At 54.0% G+C, this 27,454-nt stretch overlaps 2 protein-coding genes, 1 long non-coding RNA gene and 1 pseudogene across 5 annotated transcripts; 2 read left to right on the top strand and 2 right to left on the bottom strand.

The window, feature by feature from the left end:
- Window positions 1-2,303: 2,303 nt before the first annotated feature.
- Window positions 2,304-7,834, top strand: LOC115899105 (annotated as a pseudogene). Its single transcript, XR_004058751.1, has 10 exons — window positions 2,304-2,467; window positions 2,810-2,901; window positions 3,449-3,638; window positions 4,240-4,373; window positions 4,584-4,756; window positions 4,992-5,229; window positions 5,828-6,050; window positions 6,450-6,613; window positions 6,983-7,099; window positions 7,194-7,834. The product of XR_004058751.1 is annotated as a lysosomal acid glucosylceramidase-like (transcript).
- On the bottom strand, window positions 7,832-12,884 carry MTX1 (metaxin 1). The gene is given in 9 exon segments (XM_030935772.1): window positions 7,832-8,171; window positions 8,264-8,418; window positions 8,878-8,954; window positions 9,081-9,263; window positions 9,429-9,521; window positions 11,047-11,126; window positions 11,263-11,332; window positions 12,343-12,660; window positions 12,663-12,884. Coding segments are annotated over 9 exon segments (1,413 nt in total). The 3' UTR covers window positions 7,832-7,956.
- THBS3 (thrombospondin 3) lies at window positions 12,854-27,419 on the top strand. Of its 2 annotated transcripts, XM_010359685.2 has the most exons (23): window positions 12,854-13,888; window positions 15,259-15,465; window positions 16,976-17,232; window positions 17,335-17,437; window positions 18,803-18,829; window positions 19,037-19,119; window positions 19,205-19,256; window positions 19,382-19,530; window positions 19,944-20,084; window positions 20,311-20,388; window positions 20,776-20,928; window positions 21,141-21,251; window positions 21,341-21,448; window positions 22,075-22,234; window positions 22,572-22,690; window positions 22,827-22,879; window positions 24,409-24,602; window positions 24,792-24,970; window positions 25,084-25,132; window positions 25,352-25,548; window positions 25,797-25,969; window positions 26,887-27,026; window positions 27,111-27,419. In XM_010359685.2, the coding sequence occupies exons 1-23, from the start codon at window positions 13,810-13,812 to the stop codon at window positions 27,167-27,169; spliced, it is 2,871 nt and encodes a 956-aa protein (XP_010357987.2). In that variant the 5' UTR covers window positions 12,854-13,809; the 3' UTR covers window positions 27,170-27,419. The 2 variants fall into 2 exon arrangements, with proteins under 2 accessions (XP_010357987.2, XP_030791631.1); XM_030935771.1 differs by lacking the exons at window positions 16,976-17,232; window positions 17,335-17,437 and having other exon boundaries at window positions 13,775-13,888.
- On the bottom strand, window positions 22,119-24,850 carry LOC115899106. Its single transcript, XR_004058752.1, has 2 exons — window positions 24,393-24,850; window positions 22,119-22,513 (listed from the first exon to the last, which is right to left on the bottom strand). It is a non-coding gene; the product is annotated as an uncharacterized LOC115899106 (long non-coding RNA).
- Window positions 27,420-27,454: the final 35 nt, after the last annotated feature.

Below are 27,454 nucleotides of genomic sequence, written 5' to 3' on the forward strand. Positions count from 1 at the left end.
CCCAGCCCTTTGGGAGGCCAAGGCATGCGAATCACCTGAGGTCAGGAGGTTGAGACCATCCTGGCTAACACGGTGAAACCCCATCTCTACTAAAAATACAAAAATTAGCCAGGCATGGTGGTGCGTGCCTGTAGTCCCAACTACTTGGGAGGCTGAGGCAGGAGAATTGCTTGAACCCAGGAGGCAGAGGTTGCAGTGAGCTGAGACAGCCACTGCAGTCCAGACTGGGTAACAGAGTGAGACTTCATCTCAAAAAAAAAAAAAGAAAGAAAGAAAAGCAGGAGGTCTGAAAGAGGTGGATACTGACATAGTGAAGCAACTAGTTCAGTTCTACAACTTGACAGCCACACCTGTGCCAGGCTGTCTACAAGGATATTTAGAATGAGTAAGACATTCCTTCAAGGAACTCCAGGAACATAGGCCTAATATATTGCAATGTTTAGTGTCAAGCAGTGCACTAGAGACACATTATCACACTCAAACCTCACAACAATTCTCTGAGGTAGGAGTTATCACTCCCCTTTTATAGATGAAACAGGGGCTTAGAGTGCTTGATTTATTGAAGGTCAAACAGCCAGTAAATGGTGTAGGCAGGATTCCAACCTTTCTGTCTCACTAAGACTGTACAAAAAAAGATACAAACAACAGACAAATAGTTCCCAGGTGCCTACCAAGTTGCCAGGCACTGTGTTTATCTCACTGACCCCTTTGAGGTTGTGGCATTGCCTCCATTTTCTACGCGAGGAAATAGGGTGAGAGCTGGGGTTAGTCTGGTCATGACTGTGTGTGCCATTCCCGCTAATCTCATTTGATGTGGTTCATGAGGCAAATGGCATAGACAACTTCCTTCTCACGTCCACTGAGCATATGACTTTTTACAACACTTCCTGGTTTCTGAATTACTTTACAAACCTCCCTGTCCTGTGAGGAAGGAAGAACGGTTATTACAATCTATATCTAGAAGCCAATTGCCCTTTAGAGATATGGCTGCAATTGCCTCACTGCCTGTGTCATGTGACTCTCCCAGGCCCTTAGTGATTCAATGAGGGATGCTGCAGAGGAGCCATGCTGACCACTTCCTCCCTCCTGTCCTGCCATCCCACTGCTGGTGTCCCACCCTCCTTGTGCCCTACACTTCCCTGGCTAATAACCCCCCTCACTTTTTCCTATGTGAAGCCATCCTGGATAATTCCCCACCCAGGGATGGTCCCTCCTCATATCAGAGAGCTCTCCATGCACACCTGTTACTTTTTGTTTTTACCTGTAAATATCTACGTGCCTGATTTCCATACCTCATACGCCTCTACAGGGCAAAGACTGTGTCTTTTGTTTATTTTTTTGAGACGGAGTCTCGCTCTGTCGCCCAAGCTGGAGTGCTGTGGCACGGTCTCCGCTCACTGCAAGCTCCACCTCCCGGGTTCACGCCATTCTCCTGCCTCAGCCTCTCCAGCAGCTGGGACTACAGGCGCCCGCCACCGTGCCCGGCTAATTTTTTGTATTTTTAGTAGAGACGGGGTTTCACTGTGTTAGCCAGGATGGTCTCAATCTCCTGACCTTGTGATCCGCCCGCCTTGGCCTCCCAAAGTGCTGGGATTACAGGCGTGAGCCACCGCGCCCGGCCTAAGACTGTGTCTTAAACATCACGATAGCCTTAGCATTTTGTGTAGTGAAGGTTTTGTTTTGTTTTATTTGTTTGTTTTTGTTTTTTAGTATCAGCTTTATTTGTATCATTTTGAAATTTTTATCAAAAAAGCAGTGTGCCTGCTCGGGTTCCCATCCTCTGGGATTTAGGAACCTTTACCCCATTCTCCATCCAAATCTGTCTTCTGTGTTCTAGGCTCTTCCTAAAGTTGTCATTCACACATACCTTCGAATTTTTTTTTTTTGAGACGGAGTCTCACTCCGTTGCCCAGGCTGGAGTGCAGTGGCCGGATCTCAGCTCACTGCAAGCTCCGCCTCCCAGGTTTACGCCATTCTCCTGCCTCAGCCTCCCGAGTAGCCGCGACTACAGGCGCCTGCCACCTTGCCCGGTTAATTTTTTGTATTTTTTAGTAGAGACGGGGGTTTCACCGTGTTAGCCAGGATGGTCTCGATCTCCTGACCTCGTGATCCGCCCGTCTCGGCCTCCCAAAGTGCTGGGATTACAGGCTTGAACCACTGCACCTGGCCACCCTCCAGAATTTTAAAGGGTGTATAATCTGTAACAACTCAGAGGAAGCCAATTGCCCTTTAGAAATATGCCTGCAATTCCCTCACTTCCTGTGTCATGTGACTCTCTCAGTCATCACATGACCCATCCACACTGGGAAGCCAGAATTACCTGCAGGACTAACCTAGTGCCTGTAGCTATGGCAGGTACCTGCATCCTTGTTTTTGTTTAGTGGATCCTCTATCCTTCAGAGACTCTGGAACCCCTGTGGTCTTCTCCTCATCCAATGACCCTGAGGTGATGGAGTTTTCCAGAGAGGTAAGAGAGAGCTCCCAATCAGCACTGTCACAGTGCTTCTGGAATCCTGGCACTGGAATTCAATGAATGACAGACTCTCTTTGAATCCAGGGCCATCATGGCTCTTTGAGCAAGGCACAGATGGAGGGAGGGGTCGAAGTTGAAATGGGTGGGAAGAGTGGTGGGGAGCGTCCTGATTTGGGGTGGGCAGAGAGTTGTCATCAGAAGGGTGTCTGTGGGCCTTGTCCTAATGAATGTGGGAGACTAGGCCATGGGCACCCAAAGGCAGCTGAACCCTGCCCAGGAGAGTAGTTGAGGCGGGAGAGGGGCTTGCTTTTCAGCCACTCCTCATTCTGTCCTCAGGAATGTCCCAAGCCTTCGGGTAGGGTAAGCATCATGGCCGCCAGCCTCACAGGATTGCTTCTACTTCAGGCAGTGTCTTGGGCATCAGGTAAGTGAGTCAAGGCAGTGGCGAGGTAGCACAGAGGCTCCCTTCTGCCTCGTAGTCCTTTGGTAGCCTTCCAGTACTCTGGTGGTAGACTTTTAATAGGTGCTCAATAAATCCTTTTGAGTGACTGAGACCAACTTTGGGGTGAGGAGTTTTGAAATCGTCTTGTCAGGCCGGGCGCGGTGGCTCAAGCCTGTAATCCCAGCACTTTGGGAGGCCGAGACGGGTGGATCACGAGGTCAGGATATCGAGACCATCCTGGCTAACACCGTGAAACCCCGTCTCTACTAAAAAATACAAAAAACTAGCCGGGCGAGGTGGCGGGCGCCTATAGTCCCAGCTACTCGGGAGGCTGAGGCAGGAGCATGGCGTAAACCCGGGAGGCAGAGCTTGCAGTGAGCTGAGATCCGGCCACTGCACTCCAGCCTGGGCGATAGAGCGAGACTCGTCTCAAAAAAAAAAAAAAAAGAAATCGTCTTGTCTCTCCGAGCAGCTGTGTCCGTTCTCCACATCCTCATCAGACCTCACCTCTGCTTGTGCTCCCTCCCTCCCAGGTGGCACCCCTGCATCCCTAAAAGCTTCAGCTACAACTTGGTGGTCTGTGTCTGCAATGCCACATACTGTGACTCTCTTGGCCCCCGACCTTTCCTGCCCTTGGTACCTTCAGCTGCTATGAGAGCAGAAGCAGTGGGCGTTGGATAGAGCTGAGTACGGGGACCATCCAGGCCAATCGCACGGGCACAGGTAACCATTACACCCTTCACCCCCCAGGCCAGGCTGGGTCCTCTTAGAGGTAAACGGTGTCAGTGATCATCAAGGAGTTTCTCCCCTGGGCACTGAGACCCTTATTCCCTGTGGATGTCCTCAGGCCTGCTACTGACCCTGTAGCCAGAACAGAAGTCCCAGAAAGTGAAGGGATTTGGAGGGGCTATGACAGATGCAGCTGCCCTCAACATCCTTGCCCTGTCACCCCCTGCCCAAAATTTGCTACTTAAATTGTACTTCCCTGAAGAAGATGAGGAGGAAGGGGACAAGATGACAGTGCCTTTGACACTTTTCTTTGCCCTTTCTTTGGATCCTGACTTCTGCCCATCCCTGACATTTGGTTCCTGTTTTAATGCCCTCTGAAATAAGATTTCCCTGCTTATCATCTGCTAACTATTATGGACTCAGGCACAGAAAGGCCTGTGCTTCACCCAGGTGCCAGCCTCCACAGGTTCCAACCCAGGAGCCCAAGTTCCCTTTGGCCCTGACTCAGACACTATTAGGACTGCCAAGTGATAAGCAGAGTCCTGCACTTTCCTATTGACTCAGACTACCATATCTTGATCATCCTTTTCTGTAGGAATCGGATATAACAACATCCGCGTACCCATGGCCAGCTGTGACTTCTCCATCCGCACCTACACCTATGCAGACACCCCTGATGATTTCCAGTTGCACAATTTCAGCCTCCCAGAGGAAGATACCAAGCTCAAGGTAGGCATTCTAGCTTTTTCAGGCTCTGATGGCCCTGATGTCTGGGGGTTGAGAAGCTGTAGGGTAGGTCTGCTTGTAGAGACGTTTTGTCCCCTGCTATTTTGTCCCCGGGGTGGGAGGGTGGGGGCTGATGGCTGAACCGGATGCACTGGTTGGGCTAGTATGTGTTCCAACTCTGGGTGCTTCTCTCTTCACTACCTTTGTCTTTAGATACCCCTGATTCACCGAGCCCTGTAGTTGGCCCAGCATCCCGTTTTACTCCTTGCCAGCCCCTGGACATCACCCCCGAGGCTCAAGATCAGTGGAGCGGTGAATGGGAAGGTGTCACTCAAGGGACAGCCCGGAGACATCTACCACCAGACCTGGGCCAGATACTTTGTGAAGTAAGGGATCAGCAAGGCTGTGGGATCAGGACTGGCCTCCCCTTTGGCCACGCTGATCTCTGTCCCAACCCTCAACCTGGTTCCACTTCCAGATCTGCCTCTCCTCAGCTCACCTTTCTACCTTCTGGTCCTTTCAGACTTGGACCCGTCAGTCTTGCCCACTCCATCAGGCTTCCTGTTCTCTCAGTCTGGCCCACTTTCTTGGCCGGATCATTTATGACCTTTCTCTTGCCAGGTTCCTGGATGCCTATGCCGAGCACAAGTTACAGTTCTGGGCAGTGACAGTTGAAAATGAGCCTTCTACTGGGCTATTGAGTGGATACCCCTTCCAGTGCCTGGGCTTCACCCCTGAACATCAGCAAGACTTCATTGCCCGTGACCTATGTCCTACCCTCGCCAACAGTACTCACCACAATGTCCGCCTGCTCATGCTGGATGACCAACGCTTGCTGCTGCCCCACTGGGCAAAGGTGGTTAAGGCCCAGACCTGCATGGTGCTCCACTGAACTTCAAATCTAGCCTCCAAATGACTGGCTCCCAAACTTAGAGCAATTTCTCTACCCAACTGTGGATTCCTAGAGCACCATTACCCTGGACCTCCAGGGCGCCATGGATCCCACAGTTGTCACTTTAAACCTCTCTAGGCTTGGGGTGGTAGCTCATGCTTATAATCCCAGCTCTTTGGGAACCCAAAATGGGGGGATCACGTGGACCTAAGGAGTTCAAGATGAGCCTGGGAAACATGGTGAAACCCCATCCCTATAAAAATAAAATAGAAAAGTTAGCCGAGTGTGATGGTGGCACGCCTATAGTCCCAACTATTCTGGAGGCTAAGGTGGGAGGTTTAATTGATTCTAAAATTTGAGGCTCCAGTGAGCTGTGATTGTGCCACTGTACTCCAGCCTATGTGACAGAGTGAGACCCTGTCTCAAAAACAAAAACAAAAAATCCCTCCCAAAACTTCTCTAGTTGCATTCTTCCCACCACCCATCTTCAGGATTCCTACAAGAGGAAATAGAAGTTCCAGAAGCCTGTGTACAAGGTCCAAGGTCACTTGCTTTTCCTTTGCAGGTACGGACAGACCCAGAGGCAGCTAAGTATGTTCATGGCATTGCTGTACATTGGTACCTAGACTTTCTGGCTCCAGCCAAAGCCACCCTAGGGGAGATACACCGCCTGTTCCCCAACACCATGCTCTTTGCTTCAGAGGCCTGTCTGGGCTCCAAGTTCTGGGAACAGTGTGCGGCTAGGCTCCTGGGATCAAGGGATGCAGTACAGCCACAGCATCATCACAGTAAGCCACCCCAGTCTGCCTTCCTGCAAAGCACACCTCAGACCCCTTAGTAGTCTCACCAAAGACTGACAGACCTTTCCTGTCCAGCTTCCCCCGGCTAGCCTGCCCCTTTTGGGCAATTCTGGGGAACCATGATTCCCTGTCTTGCCTTTCCTTCACAGGTCTGCACACGTCATTGCCCCTTTTGCAACTACTAAGGCACTTGCACCTGCCTCAGACTTCTCAGCTCCCCTTGAGATGCCTCAATCTTCACACCCCCCACTCCTTAGCAGCTAAGGAATGTGCCCCTCACAGGGCTGAGCTACCCACAGCCACGTCTCCCTCATGTGACCTTTACCTACAGTCTCTGGGGACCCCCAGTGTTGAGCCTTTGTCTCTTTGCCTTTGTCCTTACCCTAGAACCTCCTGTACCATGTGGTCGGCTGGACCGACTGGAACCTCGCCCTGAACCCCGAAGGAGGACCCAATTGGGTACATAACTTTGTTGACAGTCCCGTCATTGTAGACATCACCAAGGACACGTTTTACAAACAGCCCATGTTCTACCACCTTGGTCACTTCAGGTGAGTGGAGGGCGGGCACCCCCATTCCATACCAGGCTTATCATCTCCTACATCAGATGGCTTACATCACTCTACACCATAAGGGAGCAGGAAGGTGTTTAGGGTGGAACCTCGGGAGGGGCACACCCATCCCCTTTTGCACCATGGAGGCAGGAAGTGACTAGGTAGCAACAGACAACCCCAATGCCTGAGGCTGGACTGCGATGTAGAAAAGCAGGGTCAGTGCCCAGCAGCATGGCTCCAGGTCTAGAGACCCAGGACAGAGCTTCTGCAGGAGTTATGGGGTGGGTATATGGGTGGGTGACTTCTTAGATGAGGGTTTCATGGGCGGTACCCCGAGGGACTCTGACCATCTGTTCCCACATTCAGCAAGTTCATTCCTGAGGGTTCCCAGAGAGTGGGGCTGGTTGCCAGTCAGAAGAACGACCTGGACACAGTGGCACTGATGCATCCCGATGGCTCTGCCGTTGTGGTCGTGCTAAACCGGTGAGGGCAATAGTGGGGTCTGGGAAGTGGGCTGAAGACAGGGTCGGGGGCCTTGGCAGGATCACACTCTTAGCTTCTCCTCCCCACTCCCTAGCTCCTCTAAGGATGTGCCTCTTACCATCAAGGATCCTGCCGTGGGCTTCCTGGAGACGATCTCACCTGGCTACTCCATTCACACCTACCTGTGGCGTCGCCAGTGATGGAGTGGATACTCAAGCTCAGCCTGGGCATTAAAGGGACAGAGTCAGCTCACACGCTGTCTGTGGCTAAAGAGGGCACAGCAGGGCCAGGGTGAGCTTACAGCGACATAAGCCCAAGGGCAGTGATTTGGGTGATTCACTTTCCCCTCTAGGTGGTGCTAGGGGCTGGAGGCCCCTAGATAAAGATCAGTAAGCCCCAGTGTCCTCCCAGCCACCATGCTTATGTGAACGTGCACTGTGTGCTGCTTGCTTTGGAAACTGGGCCTGGGCCCAGGCTTAGGGTGAGCTCACTGTTGTACAAACACAAGATGAAGGGTGAGGCTAAGGAAAAGAAGAGACTAGGAAAGCTGGGCCCAAAACTGGAGACTGTTTGTCTTTCCTGGAGATGCAGAACTGGGCCCGTGGAGCAGCAGTGTCAGCATCAGGGCGGAAGCCTTAAAGCAGCAGCAGGTGTGCCCAGGCACCCAGATGGTTCCTGTGGGACTAGCGAAGAAAAATGGCAGCTCTTAAAGGATAAAATGTTTGAGCCCAGTCAGTGTGAGTGGCTTTATTCTGGGGGGCAGCACCCCGTATCTGGCTGTACCAGCAAAGAGGAGGCACGGGGGCCTCTGGAATGCATGAGAGTAGAAAAACCAGTCCTGGGAGCGTGAGGACAAATCATTCCTCTTCATCCTCCTCAGCCATGCCCAGGGCCCGGGTGCCTGGGGCCCGAGCAGGCGTTGCCCGCTGGATAGAGACAATGCCGCTGAGCAAGGCGTAGCCCACCATGGCTGCCAGTCCTGCCAGCACAGATAAGATCTGGTTCCGGCGCCGGTATGGCTCCTCCTCAGTCTCTGGGCCTACTGGTGTCTGGCGTGGTGGTGGTACCTCAGCTGAGGGTCAAGGAAGGAAGGTGAGTTAGGGGAACGAGTTCTTGGATCCCTGCCCACTCTCCCCAGGGCTGCCCCTCCCATCTGCCCCTTACCTCCATCCCAGGGGAAGTAGAGACTGAGGATGTGGGTACAATAGGCACAGAGGTTGTGCAGCCCCCGCAGGTGGGCCTGCAGCTTCCCACTGGGCAGCTTTGCCTGCAGCAGCAGGGCCAAGTAGCTAAAGACGAAGGCGTCCAAGGAGGCAGGGCTGGAGCAGAGAGAGAAGGGTGGGATGGAGGAGAAGCACTGGGGCAGAAGGGGTAAAGATGGAGCTGGAGGAAGAGTCAGCCCTTGAGGTGGGCTCTGGGCAGCAGGCGGCCATCAGGGAAGGACAGGACACACAGTTCTAGACCTGGTATTGGGAGAGATCCCCAGGTGGCGCCAGCCTGGCCCTGAATAGGGCTCTATCCCAGGGCTGCATAAAGGGCACATTCAGTGCCCCACAGCTCTTCAGGCCCCTCCTGTACCTGGCTGCCCTCCCACCTTACCCTTTTGTACCTCTGAGAAGGCTCTGGCCCCACACACAGCCCCACTGTCAGCAGGCCAGTATCTGTCCCAAGGACCTCCTGTCCAGAGCCTGAGCCCACCCCAGCCCCAGCCCCAGCTGCTCCATCTGAACCTGTATCTTCTTCCAAGCCACCCATTATCCTCTTGAAGTCAGACTCACGCATCTCCAAAGAAGAACTTTTGAGAGCCCAGGCGCTGAGAGAGCAGGGTCAGACACTCCCGAGCCTCTCGGTACAGCTGTAGGGAAGACACAGGTAGGCTTGCAGCTGTGGGAACAGTTCCACCTCCCCACCTAAGCACTCCCATTCCTGGCCAGCATCCTTGGGGCTCATCTCATACAACAGCCCCCGGTCTCAGAGCTACCTCCTTCTCCAGCTCTTCCTCATCCTCAGGCATGTGCTCCCCACTCAGCAGCTCTAGCCGTTCCATGTACTGCCGCTGCATACGGCCAGGCAGGAAGAAGTTGAGGGGAAAGGGCATAGCCTCTGCATACCACTTCCGGGTCACTTCCACATAGTTCTTGGTGTCTATCCAGAAAGTATGTACCTGGATTGGGTAGGCAGGAAGAAACAGGCAGGTCTGAGCCAGTGCACCTGTCTGATTCAAGGTGGGCTTCTGACCCCCATGCTGTCCTGAGTCTCTGGGTGGGTCTATGTGTGCCCAACCCCTCCCCTGCTAACCATGGGTGCTGGGAGGTCTGGGCACACTCACCAGCACCGGGAGCAACTTCTCCTCCAGGAGAGACATGAAGGCCAGGGTGTCTGCCCCTTGCCGAGCTGACAGATCATAATCAGCATTGTACTTCTGTGGAGAAAATATCCATGGCGTGGACACTGCGGGGCTGCAGGGGCACTTCACCAAGGAGGAAGGAGTCCTGTCTGGTACCCCCCTCACTGGCCTCTGAGTGTAGTGGAGGTAGAGCAAGGAACTTTTCCTGCCAAGGCTCCCTTGCCTGGGCCCAGCCAGTAGCCTGTTGCTGTTGGCAAAAAGCCTGGGTCTTGGAGCCTGCTGGCCGTCAAGGTCCAGCGCCCAATGCGGGGAAGGAGGGAAGGCTCGGCCGCAAACTAGGAGCAGCTCCCAGAATTTCCATGGAAAGCTGGAAGGACGCCTGCTGACGGCAGCTTTCTAATGGTAACTTCCCTGACCCAGACACCACAAAGCTAGCACAGCGGAGCTCAGATACAGGCTGGGACTTGGTCCATGCCTCAGGAACCAGGGAAAGCCATCCTCACACTCCCTGAATCCAGGGAACCCACGCCCAGGGCCCCCCAGCTGGTTCTCTCAGTGCCCAGCTCTTGGCTACTTCATTCCATGGCCCAGACACCACTACCACATACACATTCCACCCATACCCCCAGGTCTCAGCCTGCCCTACCTTCTCAGGCTCCAGTCCCTGCTCCTCAGCATCCCCCTCCACATCCTGAGTAAACTTTGTCCCCAGATAACCTCTTGAGCATGATCCTTAAATCTCCCTGAGCCTCAGTTTCTCCCGTGTGCAATGGGGGTAAGAATCTCTTTCTCTCAATGCCCCGTGTTAGGAAATAATTTAGAATACTTTGGAAACTGGAAAAGCTCTGTTCACACCTAAGGAATCAGGGCAGTGGCCCTGGCCCTGCCAGGAACCTTGTCTTTTATCTGGATCCTCTCTTTTCAGGCTTCTCAATTAATTCCCCAGGTCCTTAACCTTTGGGAAATTAGAAATGAGGAAGAGCGTCCCACTTCTGACACTGTGTTCCCTCTTGGAACCTGACCATCAATGCTAGAAGAACCCTTGGAAAACATGCTGGCCCAGCCCTCTAGTTTTACAAATAAGGGAGTGCCAGCCCTGAGAGGTTATGTGGCCTGCCCAAGATCACATAGTCAATGGCAGAGTAAAGAGCAGAGCCTAGGCCTCCCCACTCCTCTAGTAATGCTCTTTCATCTTCTCCAACCTAGCTGTAAGTCTTGTCCATCCTGAGCCCCATATCTAGCCCAACCTAGTCCCTGGAAACAGGGAAGTGGCCCTTAGAAATCTCTCTCCAGTGCCACCATCAGAGGCCAACTGCTGTCTTCTACTCTCCTTCAGCCTGTGCTCCTCTCCCTCCCTGCCTGACAGGCAGAAGGTACTGTGCCTCTGGATATCCCCACAGTGCCCTGAGCTTCATCTCTTGCCGACTGCTTTAATACATCACAGTGACACTGTGTGTGTCTCCACCAGCAGACTATTGCTCCTTGATGCTCTGGGTCACCTACATCTAGCATGGCATATATCTGGTGCTCAATAAATGTGTATTGTACAGAATTGACTGAACTTCTCTTACTGGCAGCCCCCTCTATCCAAGTCACCTACCTCTTTTCGAAGGTGGGTGATGATCTTGTGTGGAACAGAGATGACCTCTCCATTACTGGTCCGAAGGGCAGGCAGAGTTCCTGATATTGAGAGAGAAGTACACCTACCAACCAGACCCTTAGCTGCCTAGTCATACATAGTTGCAACACATTCCTCCCTATCTCCTGCTTCTCCCCTTGTACATACCCTTCCTTACCCCCAAGGGACACTGGGTACCTGAAGGGCTCCGCCAGGGGTTGCTGATCTTGTGTACCTTCAGTGGAGCACCAGTAAATCTGGCATAGGTCTGCAGGGAAGGAAGCAGAAGTCAGAAAGGCAGGGCCATGGCCCCCACAGCAGTATCAAGAAGAGAAATAACATTTATTGAATACCTTATGTGCCATTCCCTGTACTTAGTATCTTAGTCTTGAAATAAAAGGGGGAGTCATTACCATTTCTATTTGCAAATGGGCAACACAGGGCTCAGAGAGATTACAGACATGTCCATGATTACAGGTCAGCCAGGAAAATCCTTTCCTCTTTCTCCTCCCTTTCCATCTACCTGGTGGACATCTATCCTCAGAAGCTTTTCCTAACTAGTATCCCTCTCTTGGAAGCACTGACCATGCCCTTCTCTTTGGCAGTATCTATGATCTGTTCCTATTTTACTTATACGTGAATATTTTATTATATTTATTTGCTTACCTATCTGCCTTTCTGTAAACTCAAACGGAGGGAACATATTTTATTCATCTTTGCATGGCAATATTTAATATTTGGAAGAAATCTAATAGATGCTCTTTAAAGCAAGGAGTCAATGAATAAATCAAGCAAACGAGTCTGTCTGATTGCTAAGCTCTTTCTAGAAAGCCTGGCTGTGAGTCGTTTGGTCCAACAAACAATAGGCTCAGTAAATGCTGTTAAGTGAGGAGGAAGAGGAAAAGGGGGCTGAGGAGAAGGCAGGAATTCCAAGCTAGAGTGGGTCCCTGAGAGAGTCCTGCCTAGTAAACCTGCGAATGGAGAAAAAACGCCCAAAGAGAAAGATCTCCGCAAGGTCACACAGCCAGTGAGTGGATGAGCAAGGACTAGAACCCATCACCTGAACTCCCAACCAGGCTTCTTTTCGTTGCTGCATTAAGCCTAGAAATCTACAGCATAGGGCATTGAGCCCATATCGGCCACGTACACTCTTTGACTGCCTCAGTTTCCCCCACTGCGCCCGTGGTGAGTAGCCCTGGCAAAGTTTGGATGCCCGGCTAGTTCGGCCCCCTCCCCAGTCATCAGGGCACAACAGAGTGCGCCAGCGCCATCCCTCACCAGCACTGCAAGGCTGTCCAGGTCCACTGAGGGCAGCCCCCAGCCCCCTGACCAGCAGAACAGCTCCATGGGCGCCGCCATCTTGCCCGCCCTCTGTCCCGGAAACACTTCCTTGTGTGCTCCTGCCCTGCCCTGCACGGACCCGCCCCCTACCACCGCCCCTCCGGTAGTTGCGGTCAGGGGGCCGGGGGAGGTCCCCGGGGAGGCGAGGCTTCTTCTGGTCCGACTGGCAGCTGAACTGCGGGGGACTGGGCCGCGGGCCTCCGGGGAGGGCGGCCGCCGGCCCATCCAGAGGTGGCCCACGTAGCGGGACAGCGCTAGCGGGACAGCGCTGTCGGCCCGGCGCGCCTCAGCGAGTCACGGCGCCTCGGCTGAGTGAAGCCCCGAGCCCCTGAAGGCGCAGCAGGCTCAGGAGAGCGGGGTCTTGTGCGCCTGGGCCAGGTCTGAGGGCTCTTGCCAAACTGCACGTGGCCTGTACTGCTCCGAGGCCCCTTGGGGCTCGTCCCCGAGCGGGGACTGCGGGGGGGTCCCCCGAGCAGCATGTTTTCCACAGCGCGTTATGTTTGGAGCGGGCCCTGCGCCGCCTGTCGCCATGGAAACAAAACAGGGGCGGTGGCGGCGGCCGGAGGCAAGGCCGGGCTGGGGCTTGGGTGGGGGAGGGGAAGAGCGGCTCGCAGGCTGTTGCTTAGGTAACGGGAACTCAGGCGCCCCTCTGCTTCATCTGGGTCACGGCCCATCCGCTAGTACCCACAGTGTTCCACAGTCTGGTCCTTGGCTCCTCGCCTGTCCCCCTGGTCTTCTACGCCTGTCCCTGGTGTCCCTTTCCTCTTTCCTGGTTTCTTCACTCCGACCTCACCACTGCTTTAGATTCTCCCTTCAGTTCCCGTCAGACGCTTCCAGACTCCCAAGCTTTCCTAGGAATGAGGGAAAATGGAGAAACAGGCACGTATCAGGGGACCCTCACCCTAATAAAGAGCACTTGCTCCGCCAGAACATCTAACTTCATGCCATGTGGGCATCCCTGGGCACTATAGCAAGCTAGTTTCGGCCACTCCCTTGGCATCCTTTCCTGCCAGCTGTGGAATAATGCCCACTGTCTAGCACTGCCCCTGCCAGGGGTGCTTGCCTCCCACAATCGTGGCTTCCAGAAAACAGTAGCATTCGGTAGTGCTGTGTGCGGAGACCCCCAACAATGTAATGACTGCGGAGAGGGAGGCACCTGGGGGAGGATCATTAGGGAGAGGTAGAAGGCAGGGAGGCCTACAGGATTCTTTCCCAGTGCCCCTGGTTCCCAGAGCTGATGATGCCTCCAGGGTGATTGGCAGCTCTTTGTTTCAGCCCCCCCTCACCCGCCTGCTGGCCCCCCCTCCAACTCTGTCCCTCCGCCCCCTGGCTCCTGCTCTCTCCGCCTAGCCTTTTCCCCTCCCAGCTGCCTGCCTGCCAGGGGTAGTGAGCCGGCTGAAAGGCATGGAGACGCAGGAACTTCGGGGGGCCCTGGCTCTTCTCCTCCTTTGCTCTTTCGCATCTGCCAGTCAGGACCTGCAGGGTAAGCCTGTCTCCATCCTCTTAGACCGCTCTGTGCGTCTTCCCCATTTTCCCTCAACCCAAGTAGCAGAGAGCATGTGGGCAAGGGGAGAAGGAAGAGTCCAGAAACTGAGCCAGAGGAAAACGTTAGACTGCCTAGGGTTGGTGAAATTATGGCCTGGTGGACAGGAGTGGGCACCACAGAGTAGTGGGGGAGTTGGAACGGGCCAGGGTCAGGCATGAGGCCAGGGCAGAGGACTCAGGAACTGGATGCTCAGGCTGCCTGGCTGGGGTGGTTCCTGAGCATCTGTAGGCACCCTAGGGTCTGGGAGAGCAGCCTGAAGGTGGGCATACTGTAGGTCCCTGGGCTTCGTCCCTTTGGGCTCCTGGCTGCCCAAGGACAGGGCGGGGGTGGGGACCAAGAAGCCTGGGCTCTCCCGGAGGTCTGGTGGTGGGATGGGCCAATGGATGTGGGAGAGGTAGCTGGAGCAGATGACACAGGCATAGATTCTTTACTGGCTGGAGGGAAAACCACAGATTGGCCAGGACACAGGAGGCAGAGGAGCTGGGTCCTACATTCCCGTGGGAGATAGCCCAGATGGTGGGAGGGTCAGAGCCCTCGGTGGGCAACTGTTCTTATCCAGAGCGAGTGTGCTGTGCCCCTAGGATGGGAGGAGGGGAACTAGGGTGTGGAACGAGCCAAATCCAGGAGTGGAAAGAGAAACTGCCTCCCGTTTCTGCGTTGTGGGAACCAGGTGCCACTCCTGAGGGGGATCAGCACAGCATCTCCTTTGCGCCACCTGGTGGGGGCATCTCAAATGTGTGGGGTGCTGTTTCTGTGTTTCCAAGTGCGCCTCAAACCTGCAGGTTCCCAGAAGGTGGTAATAGGCAATAATGGGGAAAGGAAGGCACAGCGGCTCTGTCTTCTGAGAGCAAGAGTTGAGGTTTTGTTTTGTTTTGTTTTTTTTGAGACGGAGTTTCACTCTTGTTGCCTAGGCTGGAGTGCAGTGGCGTGATCTCGGCTCACTGCAACCTCTGCCTCCCAGGTTCAAGCGAGTCTCCTGCCTCAGCCTCCTGAGTAGCTGGGATTACAGGCGCCCGCCACCATGCCCGGCTAGTTTTTGTTGTTGTTGTTTTTGTATTTTTAGTAGAGACGGGGTTTCACCATGTTGGTCAGGCTGGTCTCAAACTCCTGACCTTAGGCGATCCACCTGCCTCAGCCTCCCAAAGTGCTGGGATTACAGGTGCAAGCCACTGTGCCCAGCCAAGGGTTGAATTTTGAGGGGACTAACACTGCCTGGTGATGGGAGTAGGGGGTGATGTGGGCTCAGGGGAGGGCATACCTTAGCATTTGATCCCATTCTCTAACCTTGATAACCCCTGCCTGACCAGTAATTGACCTGCTGACTGTGGGCGAGTCTCGGCAGATGGTAGCTGTGGCAGAGAAGATCCGGACAGCCCTGCTCACTGCTGGGGACATCTACCTCTTGTCCACCTTCCGCCTGCCCCCCAAGCAGGGTGGTGTCCTCTTTGGCCTCTATTCTCGCCAAGACAACACGCGATGGCTGGAGGCCTCTGTTGTAGGCAAGATCAACAAAGGTGACTGGTGGGCATCTCCTTTCCTGCAATGGTGACCTCTTTTAAGCATTCTCCCTCATCCCTACTTCACAAGTGCTTCCTCATTCTCCTTGGCCTCCACTGGGGACCAAGGTCCCATCAGGCTGTGCCCAGACATCAGGGGCGCCTGGTATGGGGTGCTTACAAGGTGCTTTAAGAGGCCATGTACCAGGCCGGGCGCGGTGGCTCAAGCCTGTAATCCCAGCACTTTGGGAGGCCGAGACGGGCGGATCACGAGGTCAGGAGATCGAGACCATCCTGGCTAACACGGTGAAACCCCGTCTCTACTAAAAAAATACAAAAAACTAGCCGGGCGTAGTGGCGAGCGCCTGTAGTCCCAGCTACTCGGGAGGTTGAGGCAGGAGAATGGCGTAAACCCGGGAGGCGGAGCTTGCAGTGAGCTGAGATCCGGCCACTGCACTCCAGCCTGGGCGACAGAGCGAGACTCCGTCTCAAAAAAAAAAAAAAAAAAAAAAAAAGAGGCCATGTACCAAACAATAGGGTGAGGCTTGAGTCCTGATATTTGTAGGGATGGGAGATTGTACTTGGGGATGCTTGGAGGGAGGGTGAGGCATGTCTCTGTGCCTCAGCGGTGATATAGAAAGGTCTTTCAGATCCCTGGAACAGTTCAGTGGCCACAGAACCAGCTGTCACCATAGGACAGAGTCATCTGATACCAATGAATACTAAGAAAGTATTTGTCTCTAAACCAATTTTTTCCAACAGAGTCTCGCTTTGTTACCTAGGCTGGAGTGCAGTGGTACAATCTCAGCTCACTGCAACCTCCACCTCCTGGGTTCAAGCGATTCTATCTCAGCCTCCTGAGTAGCTGGGACTACAGGTGCCCACCACCACGCCTGGCTAACTATTGTATTTTTTTTTTTTTTTTTTTTTTTTGAGGCGGAGTCTCGCTCTATCGCCCGGACTGGAGTGCAGTGGCCAGATCTCAGCTCACTGCAAGCTCTGCCTCCCGGGTTTACGCCATTCTCCTGCCTCAGCCTCCCTAGTAGCCGGGACTACAGGCGCCCGCCACCTCGCCCGGCTAGTTTTTTGTATTTTTAGTAGAGACGGGGTTTCACCGTGTTAGCCAGGATGGTCTCGATCTCCTGACCTCGTGATCCGCCCGTCTCGGCCTCCCAAAGTGCTGGGATTACAGGCTTGAGCCACCGCGCCCGGCCAACTATTGTATTTTTAGTAGAAATAGGGTTTCACCATGTTGACCAGGCTGTTCTCGAACTCCTGACCTCAAGTGATCTGCCCACCTTGGCCTCCTAAAGTGCTGGGATTACAGGTGTGAGTCACCGTGCCTGGCCTCTAAACCAATTTCAGAAACATTTATTGTGTACCTATTACATACAAGGTGTTGACAGCTACATAGTAGAATTAGGGATGGGGGCCCTAGAGATGTGGTATCCAGCAGAGTTGATCCAAGGCTCAGCTGGGAGGCAGGGGGAAGGGGATAGCACCCATACTGATCTCCCCTCCTGGGCAGTACTGGTGCGATACCAGCGGGAGGATGGCAAAGTCCACGCCGTGAACCTACAGCAAGCAGGCCTGGCCGATGGTCGCACACACACAGTTCTCCTGCGACTCCGAGGTCCCTCCAGACCCAGCCCTGCTCTACATCTCTATGTGGACTGCAAACTGGGTGACCAACATGCAGGCCTTCCAGCACTGGCCCCCATTCCTCCAGCAGAGGTCGATGGGCTGGAGATTAGGACTGGACAGAAGGCATATTTGAGGATGCAGGTGAGCCGGGAGGAAGCTCTGAGTTCTGTGGAAATAGAGTTTGCACCAGTTGGGGAAGGGGTTAGTAGACCTTCCCACCTTACTCTGCTGCTATCCCCCCAGGGCTTTGTGGAATCTATGAAAATTATTCTGGGTGGGTCCATGGCCCGGGTAGGAGCCCTGAGTGAGTGTCCATTCCAAGGGGACGAGTCCATCCACAGTGCAGGTAACACAGAGACTTGTTTGCTGACACTGGACCATGGGTCCTGTGGCCTTTGGTGACTCCTGTCTTCTTGACCTCCCTCTCCCTTAAAACCCATTCCTTTGGCTCACCTGTTCTTAGGGTTTCTAACCCTGTTATTCCAAATCTTTTACCTGACTCCACAATCTCCAATACAGCCATCCCAGAAAAAAAAGCGATCCAAGAGAGGAATTAGTTGCTTGGTCTTGGCTGACCAAGAGATACTGGTCTCGAGTATTTTGTTTTGTTTTTTTTTTTTTGGAGATGGAGTCTTGTTCTGTTGCCCAGGCTGGAGTGCAGTGGTGCAATCTGGGTCACTGCAATCTCCACCTCCTGGGTTCAAGTGATTCTCCTGCCTCAGCCTCCCAAGTAGCTGGGATTACAGGCGCCCACGACCATACCCGGCTAATTTTTGTATTTTTAGTAGAGATGGGGTTTCACCACATTGGCCAGGCTGGTCTCGAACACCTAATCTCAAGTGATCCACCCACCTTGGCCTCTCAAAGTGCTGGGATTACAGGCGTGAGCCACTGTGCGTGACCTGGTCTCGAGTCTTTTATAGTTCCCACTGGCGGCTATCACCAGCAATTTCTCTGAGCATTGCCCATCTGCCTGCTCTCTCTGACAGGGATGTTCAGAAGCTCTCAGCTAAATAAAACCTCCCCAGATATTTGAGGGAGAGCTCTTGAAGAAGGGAATGGGATGGCTGGGTGTGGTGGCTCACACCTGTAATCCCAGCACTTTGGGGGGCCGAGGTGGGCTGATCACTCAAGGTCAGGAGTTCAAGACCAGCCTGGCCAACATGGTGAAACGTCATCTCTACTAAGAAATACAAAAAATTAGCTGGGCATGGTAGTGGGTACCTGTAGTCCAGTTACTTGGGAGGTGGAGGCAGGAGAGTCGCTTGAACCCGGGAGGTGGAGGTTGTGGTGAGCTGAGATCACGCCACTGCATTCTAGCCTGGGCAACAGAGCAAGACTCTGTCTCAAAAAAAACAAAAACAAAACAAAAAAAAAAAAAACAAAAAAAAAACCCACACACACAGAAGGGAATGGGATGTACTGGGGCCCTGGCCCTGCTTTGGGTCCATCCCTTCTGCCATTACCATGCCTAGGAACCAGGAGGATTTGGGTTTTGACTTCCTGTGAAGCAACTCCCTTAGAGGGCCTTTTGCCCTGTGGAAGGAGCTGGCACTGCTTGTCTGCCAGCTCTACCCTCCCAGTATCCAGCACCCCATCTTTATTCTGGGGCTCCAGCCCTGTCCCTGTCCTCACCTTCCTTCTTCCTTACCAGCCAGGCCTCTCTTCACTTCACCTCACCCCTCTGACTATGTTTTCTTCTCCTCTCCAGTGACCAATGCACTGCACTCCATTCTAGGTGAGTAGGCCACACTGAAGCGGAAGCAGGGACGGGGGAGGAGGCCCCAGGCTCTGGCAGCTGCCTGAAACTAAGTCCTCTTCAGTCAGGAGTGTAGTAGGTTTAAAGGCAGAGGTGGGCAGCCGTGGCATGTGCTGGCTTATTGCCCATGGAGGGCCCAGGACTGGTGCTCCAGTACTGAGCCCCGCACACCCTGGGTCCTGACAGGGGAGCAGACCAAGGCGCTGGTCACCCAACTCACCCTCTTCAACCAGATCCTGGTGGAGCTGCGGGATGATATACGAGACCAGGTTTGGGTGGGCCGGTGAAGGGTGGCACTGATTCTGGGGTGGGATGGCAGATGTCAAGTGCTGACTCCTCCCCATCCTTCTCCAGGTGAAGGAAATGTCCCTGATCCGAAACACCATTATGGAGTGTCAGGTGTGCGGTGAGTGGGGGAGCAGGGGAGGCTCCAGATGACAGTGCCACGTTCCCCATCCAATGGCTTTGGCTTTCCCTTCTCGTGGCTTAAATAGTGACCACCGGGTAGCTCTGACTGTGTCCACCCCTCAGGCTTCCATGAGCAGCGTTCCCACTGCAGCCCCAATCCCTGCTTCCGAGGCGTGGACTGCATGGAAGTGTACGAGTACCCAGGCTACCGCTGTGGGCCCTGCCCCCCCGGCCTGCAGGGCAACGGCACCCACTGCAGTGACATAAATGAGGTAGGGGAGGGCAGAGCCCAGAAGGGTACAGAAAACTGGGGTGAGGATGTCAGGAGAAGCCCAAGAGGGTGGGATAAATGCTGGTCCAGAGGAGAGGAATTTGGAGTTTAGGAGAGGTCAGAGGCAAGAAGAGAAATGCAGGATGGGAGAGACAGAAGGCCTGGAGCAAAGACTGAAGGCCACACAGGGAAGGAGCTGGGGAAACTGCAGGGGAGGCTTGAGATGGAAACCAGGCGCATGGGGAGGGAGAGAGGGAACCCCGAGGGAAGCGGGATTGGGACCAGGAGCACAAGGCGGTTGTGTGGGGAGAGCTGCACAAAGGAGAGACCTGGAGCAATGGTTCATGGATCACAGGCAGGGGCCTGAGTTTCCCAGAGGGTGGCCTGACCTCTGCCTTCTCATCTGGTCCCCAGTGTGCTCACGCTGACCCCTGTTTCCCGGGCTCCAGCTGCATCAACACCATGCCCGGCTTCCACTGTGAGGCCTGTCCTCGAGGGTACAAGGGCACACAGGTGTCTGGTGTGGGCATTGACTATGCCCGGGCCAGCAAACAGGTCAGACTGGGTAGTGTGTGTGGACAAGGGATCTTGGCCTTGTAGAGGCCAGGGGCTTCTGGGTTGGACATGGGACCCTTGTGATGAATGGGACATGGATGGCTTTGCATCGGCTTTGGGTCTGGGCTTAATGTTGATGTTCACAGATAAGGCCATACCAGTATCCTCTGCTGTATCTGAGGAGACCCACCATAGGTCTGGTTCCACCCAAAGTCTGCCCCTTCAGGTCTGCAATGACATCGACGAATGCAACGATGGCAACAATGGTGGCTGTGACCCAAACTCCATCTGCACCAACACTGTGGTGAGCTGAATACCCTGAGTGTATTCTGGGGTGGTGGGAATGGTAAAACCCCAACCCTCGCCCCTTCTTACCTTCAAATTTCCTGCAGCCTTTCCTCCTCCCTAGGATACTACACAGATTAGGTGTTCACATGGACTTGGTTTGGAATACTGGTTTGCCTCTTGTTAGCTCTTTGGCCGGTTATTTAACTTTTATGAGCCTCAGCTTCCTCATCTGAAAACCAAAGCTGTTATCCACCCTGAAAGGCTGTCATGAGAACCTAAAGGAGATACTGATGTGCCTGGCATAGCCGAGTGCCCAGCCCACACCCCGCAGGTGGGGCAGTGCTGGCCCTGGGTGCCTGGTGGGCTCACCCTCCTTCCTAAGATGCCGCCTCTCCACTCTTAGGGCTCTTTCAAGTGTGGTCCCTGCCGCCTGGGTTTCCTGGGCAACCAGAGCCAGGGCTGCCTCCCAGCCCGGACCTGCCACAGCCCAGCCCATAGTCCCTGCCACATCCATGCTCACTGTCTCTTTGAACGCAATGGTGCAGTGTCCTGCCAGGTGAGCTAGGCTTCAGGCATGGAAGGAAAAGGGAGAGTCTGGGGAAAGGGGTAGGGCTATGTTTAGGGCTTGGGTTGCAGACCTTCACAGGAGAGAGGTGGGCCTGAGCCCAGGAACTGGTTGGTGGGGAGAATAGAACCTGAAGCAGGGAAAATAGAGGGAGGAGGGGAGCCAGACCAAACTGCTAGCTCCTACCCTTTGTGTTGCCCTAGTGTAACGTGGGCTGGGCTGGGAATGGGAACGTATGTGGGACTGACACAGACATCGATGGCTATCCAGACCAAGCACTGCCCTGCATGGACAACAACAAACACTGCAAACAGGTACAGGGAGCAGGCGGGTGAGGGGGCATAGTGGGGAGCCCAGGCTGGGTCAGGCCAGAACTCATCCATTCTCTTCCCCTGAACTTTAGGACAACTGCCTTTTGACACCCAACTCTGGGCAGGAAGATGCTGATAATGATGGTGTGGGGGACCAGTGTGATGACGATGCTGATGGGGATGGGATCAAGAATGTTGAGGTGACTCCCAGATTGCCCTGCCCCTTGAAGCTCCTCTCCTCTCCTCCTGTCCTCTCAGTGCCTTTCTTACCTCATTTGGCAGCTCTCTAGGAAGGGCCGAATACTCCAAATCAGAGAGGCAAAAACCTCCTGCCCAGGACAAGGAGGCTGGGTGGGTGGGACTGTGCTGAGCAGTTTGTCTATCACAAGGATGTGATCTTAGAAAAGGATACAGTGTGGCCGGGCGCGGTGACTCAAGCCTGTAATCCCAGCACTTTGGGAGGCCGAGACGGGCGGATCACGAGGTCAGGAGATCGAGACCATCCTGGCTAACACGGTGAAACCCTGTCTCTACTAAAAAATACAAAAAAAAAAAAAAAAGAAAGAAACTAGCCGGGCGGGGTGGTGGGCGCCTGTAGTCCCAGCTACTCGGGAGGCTGAGGCAGGAGAATGGCGTAAACCCGGGAGGCGGAGCTTGTAGTGAGCTGAGATCCGGCCACTGCACTCCAGCCTGGGCCACAGAGCGAGACTCTGTCTCAAAAAAAAAAAAAAAAAAAAAAAAGAAAAGGATACAGTGACAAGGTAGGTGCAAGATGACAAGTGATTTAGGGGAGACCTGACCTTTACCCTCCCACCCCTCTGCCCAGGACAACTGCCGGCTGTTCCCCAACAAAGACCAACAGAACTCAGATACAGATTCATTTGGTGATGCCTGTGACAATTGCCCCAACGTTCCCAACAATGACCAGAAGGACACAGATGGCAATGGGGAAGGAGATGCCTGTGACAACGACGTGGATGGGGATGGTGCAGGCCTGGGGCTGAAGGGGTGGCTGGGGGACCTGTAAGAATTTGGATCAGGTAGGGATGACGAAAGGAAGCTAGGAAGTCTCTGTGAACTGGGGAGGCAGGCTTGTGGACGCTGGCCTGGGTGAGGAGAGATTACCTGCAGCAGATGTCAATGGGAATGTGAGGTAGGGCGTAGCGTTGGGCAGAGTGTGGACTAGAGGGTGAGACAAGAAACAGGCAGATTTCCTGACCAGTTGTCCTCTAGGTGGGGAGACAAAGTTCGGGACTTTCGCCAACCTAGGAGAGAGAGTATGGCGTGTTCTAGTAACAACCTTGTGCTACCCATGTCTTCTAGGCATCCCCAATGGATTGGACAATTGCCCTAAAGTCCCCAACCCACTACAGACAGACAGGGATGAGGACGGGGTGGGAGATGCTTGCGACAGCTGTCCTGAAATGAGCAATCCTACCCAGGTACAGGGGGATGGTAAGGACGGGAGGGATGAGAGTACTGATGGATGAAGCCCCAGCCCTTTGGATGGGAAGTGGTCAGATCACCCTCTTCAGAGTTATAAAGAGGAGATGGTGAGAACAGGTCCCTCTCTCTCAGACAGATGCAGACAGCGACTTGGTGGGGGATGTCTGTGATACCAATGAAGATAGGTAAGGTCTTGATCAAGAGATGCAAGGTATTTCTTTTTTTGTTGTTTTTTGTTTTTGAGACGGAGTCTTGCTCTGTCACCCAGACTAGAGTACAGTGGCACCCAGACTAGAGTACAGTGGCACGATCTTGGCTCACTGCAACCTCTGCTTCCCAGGGTCAAGTGATTCTCCTGCCTCAACCTCCCCGAGTAGCTGGGATTACAGGCGTGTGCTACCAAGCCTGGCTAATTCTTGTATTTTTAGTAGAGACAGGGTTTCACCATATTGGCCAGGCTGGTCTCGAACTCCTGACCTCAGGTGATCCACCAGCCTCTGCCTCCCAAAGTGCTATGATTACAGGTGTGAGCCACTGTGCCTGGCAACATGCAAGTTCTTATAGGGGATAGTTTACTTTCCTCTAGTATATCCTTTTTTTTTTTTGAGACGGAGTCTCGCGCTGCTGCCCAGACTGGAGTGCAGTGGCACGATCTCGGCTCACTGCAAGCTCTGCCTCCTGGGTTCACGCCATTCTCCTGCCTCAGCCTCCTGAGTAGCTGGGACTGCAGATGGCCACTACCACACCTGGCTAATTTTTTGTGTTTTTAGTAGAGATGGGGTTTCACCATGTTAACCAGAGTGGTCTCGATCTCGTGACCTCGTGATCCGCCCACCTCAGCCTCCCAAAGTGCTGGGATTACAGGTGTGAGCCACTGCACCTGGCCTCCTATTTTTTTTTTTTGAGACGGAGTCTCGCTCTGTTGCCCGGGCTGGAGTGCAGTGGCTGGTTCTCAGCTCACTGCAAGCTCCGCCTCCCGGGTTTACGCCATTCTCCTGCCTCAGCCTCCGAGTAGCTGGGACTACAGGCGCCCGCCACCTCGCCCGGCTAGCTTTTTTTTTTTGTATTTTTTAGAGATGGGGTTTCACCGTGTTAGCCAGGAGGGTCTCGATCTCCTGACCTCGTGATCCACCCGTCTCAGCCTCCCAAAGTGCTGGGATTACAGGCTTGAGCCACCGCGCCCGGCCTCCTATTTTTTTTTTGAGATGGAGTCTCACTCTGCCACCCAAGCTGGAGTGCAGTGATGTGGTATCGGCTCACTGCAACCTCCGCCTCCAGGGTTCAAGCGATTTCCCTGCCTCAGCCTCCTGAGTAGCTGGGATTACAGGCGCGTGCTACCAAGCTCGGCTAATTTTTTTTTAGTAGAGACAGGGTTTCGTTGTGTTGGCCAGGCTGGTCTTGAACTCCTGACGTCAGGTCATCTGCCCACCTTGGCTTCCCAAAGTCCCGGGAATACAGGTGTGAGCTACTGTGCCCGGGCCATAGTATATTCTAAATTCCTTCTATGATTTAGCTTTCATGCTCTATCGCTATTGAGCGGGAAGTCATTCTTATAGTCATCCCTCCATTCCTACTGCCGGACCTTCACCTCACAAAACTGACTGCCAGAGGTCGATTATATGGAGAGTAGACTCCAGAGGCTCCCAGGCAGAAGCAAGGGGAAGGACAAGGAGTACCTTTAAAGCCTTTATTTCGTACCTGTTCTTCTGATTAGTGATGGGGATGGGCATCAGGACACCAAGGACAACTGCCCACAGCTGCCAAATAGCTCCCAGCTGGACTCAGACAACGATGGACTTGGAGATGAGTGTGATGGGGATGATGACAATGATGGCATCCCAGATTACGTGCCTCCTGGTCCTGATAACTGCCGCCTGGTACCCAATCCCAATCAGAAGGACTCAGATGGTAAGCCTGGGGACCCAGGGCGCGTTAGACTGGTGTTGCCTTTGCCCAGCTGGAGGCAGCAAGCCCCGTTGGGAAGTGAGCAACGGCAAGGTGGGGAAAGAAGTCAGGAATGCAAGGCCCAACAGGTGGTATTATTGCCTAATGGCAGTGGCCAGGGTCTTCCTGAGTACCCAGCCTCACTCTGCCCAGGCAATGGCGTTGGTGATGTGTGCGAGGATGACTTTGACAATGATGCTGTGGTCGACCCCCTGGATGTGTGTCCCGAAAGTGCAGAGGTAACGCTTACGGATTTTCGGGCCTATCAGACCGTCGTCCTGGATCCTGAGGGTGATGCTCAGATTGACCCAAACTGGGTTGTGCTCAACCAGGTACTCGGGGCAGTGGGCTGGGCAGGTGCTATCAGACAGGGCTACTGGGGCGGGGGGGGCCTGGGAGGGATAGCACACCTGCATCACAGCTTTTTCTTTACTATAAACCCCAGGGCATGGAAATCGTTCAGACCATGAACAGTGACCCTGGCTTGGCAGTTGGTATGTAAGGGATATATAGTTCAATCACTTCCAAATGGAGGAATCCTATGGGGCAGAGGGTAGGGGAGGAAACCAACAGGGAGAATGGGCAAAGTGGTGAGAGAGAAGGCAGTGGCACAAGCTGGCCACACACATAGCAGGCATCCTTTCCCAACTTCACCCCACGATGGGCCACTAGTAGCTTTGCTGCCCCTGACCTTTATCCCACCCCCACCCCAGGATACACGGCCTTCAATGGTGTGGACTTTGAAGGCACCTTCCATGTGAACACAGTGACTGACGATGACTACGCAGGCTTTCTCTTCAGTTATCAAGACAGTGGCCGCTTCTACGTAGTCATGTGGAAGCAGACGGAGCAGACCTACTGGCAGGCTACACCCTTTCGGGCGGTTGCCCAGCCTGGGCTGCAGCTCAAGGTCCCCAACTGCTCAGATTCCCCAACCCAGGGCCCTTTCCCAAAGCTCTCCTCTGCAGCCCCAGGGCCTCCCCCACTGCTTGACTGGGAACCCTCTTACCCAGACATCTGGCTTGGAGCCAGCTCTCTGGGGCCCCAGGGCATTTTCATGACTGCCTTGACTCCCTTTCTCACCTGCACTTACCGACCTGTTGTCTCCCCTCACTCCAGTTCTGCAGTTGACCCACTGTCTTTGCCAATGTCTCCCAGGCAGTGACATCAGTGTCTGGCCCAGGTGAGCACCTCCGAAATGCCCTGTGGCATACTGGCCACACCCCCGATCAGGTACGACTACTGTGGACGGACCCACGAAATGTGGGCTGGCGGGACAAGACCTCCTATCGCTGGCAGCTTCTGCACCGGCCTCAAGTTGGCTACATTCGGTAAGGAGAGGGGCTGAGCCCACCTGTGGGACTCAGGCTGGGCCTGTACTTCCTCTTTAGATGGGACTCACCAGTGACCTCTCCATGGGTGGGGACTGCAGCCACTTCTCTTCATCTCCCTTCTCACCACGGACACAAGCACCTATGAGTGATGTTGGTGAAGTCACTCCTCCTCCATGACCTATTTTCCCCTCTGTAAAATGAGGGCATTGGGTTAGATGCCCTTTACAGTTCTCCAGAAGCCTCCAAACCCAGGCCAATCTGTGGAGGGGCACATCACATCTGGTCCCTTAGTTGGTATGGCCTGGAATCTGTCTTATCAACCTGGATTAAAGATCATCTGACCTGGAAGGGATCATCATTTACAGAAGAGAAAACCAAGGCCCTGACTTCACAGGCCTCGGTTCAGCACTTTGTTCACAACTTTGCATTCCTCTCCAACAAGTAGCCCCAGTTGGTGGGGATGAACAGGAAGGGAGGGGAAATGGGTCTGCTTAGAGGCTGGACTTTCCGTGGCCAAGAGCCCAGAATCCAGGAACCTGGGTTAGTTCCCCTTTAAGGTGCCTGGGGCTGTGGGGTGCCAGGACAGGGGATAAAAGGGGGTAGACTAGAGCCTGGGAAGCGGGTGACTTCACCCCCAAGCCCATTGTGCTTATCGTCATGGCAACCCAATCCTCGCTTGGAATGCGGCTGGTGCTTTGAGATGCAAAAGGAGCTGGACAAAGAGCTGGGGCCCCAGGCCTGAGAAAAGCACCCCCCTTCCCTCTCCTTTCTGCCTCCCTTTCCCTCCCTCCCTTCTCTCTCAGGCCTGGTGAGCTCAAGGGGGGCTGGGGAAAAGCAGGGCCCCAGGCATGGTGGCAGAGTGCCCACTGGCACCCTAGCACCAATGGACACTCCTATCCTGGAATCCTGGACAGGGTGAAGCTCTATGAGGGACCCCAGCTTGTGGCAGATTCTGGGGTGATCATTGACACATCCATGCGAGGGGGGCGTCTTGGTGTATTCTGCTTTTCTCAAGAAAACATCATTTGGTCCAATCTCCAGTATCGATGCAATGGTGAGGTGACTGATTGAGATCAACCTGATCCTTCATGCCTTGCGGGAGAGCCACATCCTCTGACTTGACTTATTTCCCCTTCAGACACAGTGCCTGAGGACTTTGAGCCATTCCGGAGGCAGCTGCTCCAGGGAAGGGTGTGAGGAGGAGGCCACCGGATTCAGAATTCAGAATTTTAGACCCTTTGGCCTTGGGGTCCACCCTGGAGACCCTGAGGTCTAAGCTACAGCCCCTCAGCCAACCACAGACCCTTCTCTGGCACCCAAAAGGAGTTCAGTTCCAGAGGGGTGGTTGCCCCACTGTTCAGGGGATGAGTTTTCAAGGGGTATTACTCAGGCACTAACCCCAGGAAAGATGACAGCACATTGCCATAAAGTTCTGGTTGTTTTCTAAGCCAGTGCAACTGCTTATTTTAGGAATTTTCCGAG

The sequence above is a fragment of the Rhinopithecus roxellana genome, chromosome 8, assembly GCF_007565055.1.
Source record: "Rhinopithecus roxellana isolate Shanxi Qingling chromosome 8, ASM756505v1, whole genome shotgun sequence".
Lineage (NCBI taxonomy): Eukaryota > Metazoa > Chordata > Mammalia > Primates > Cercopithecidae > Rhinopithecus > Rhinopithecus roxellana.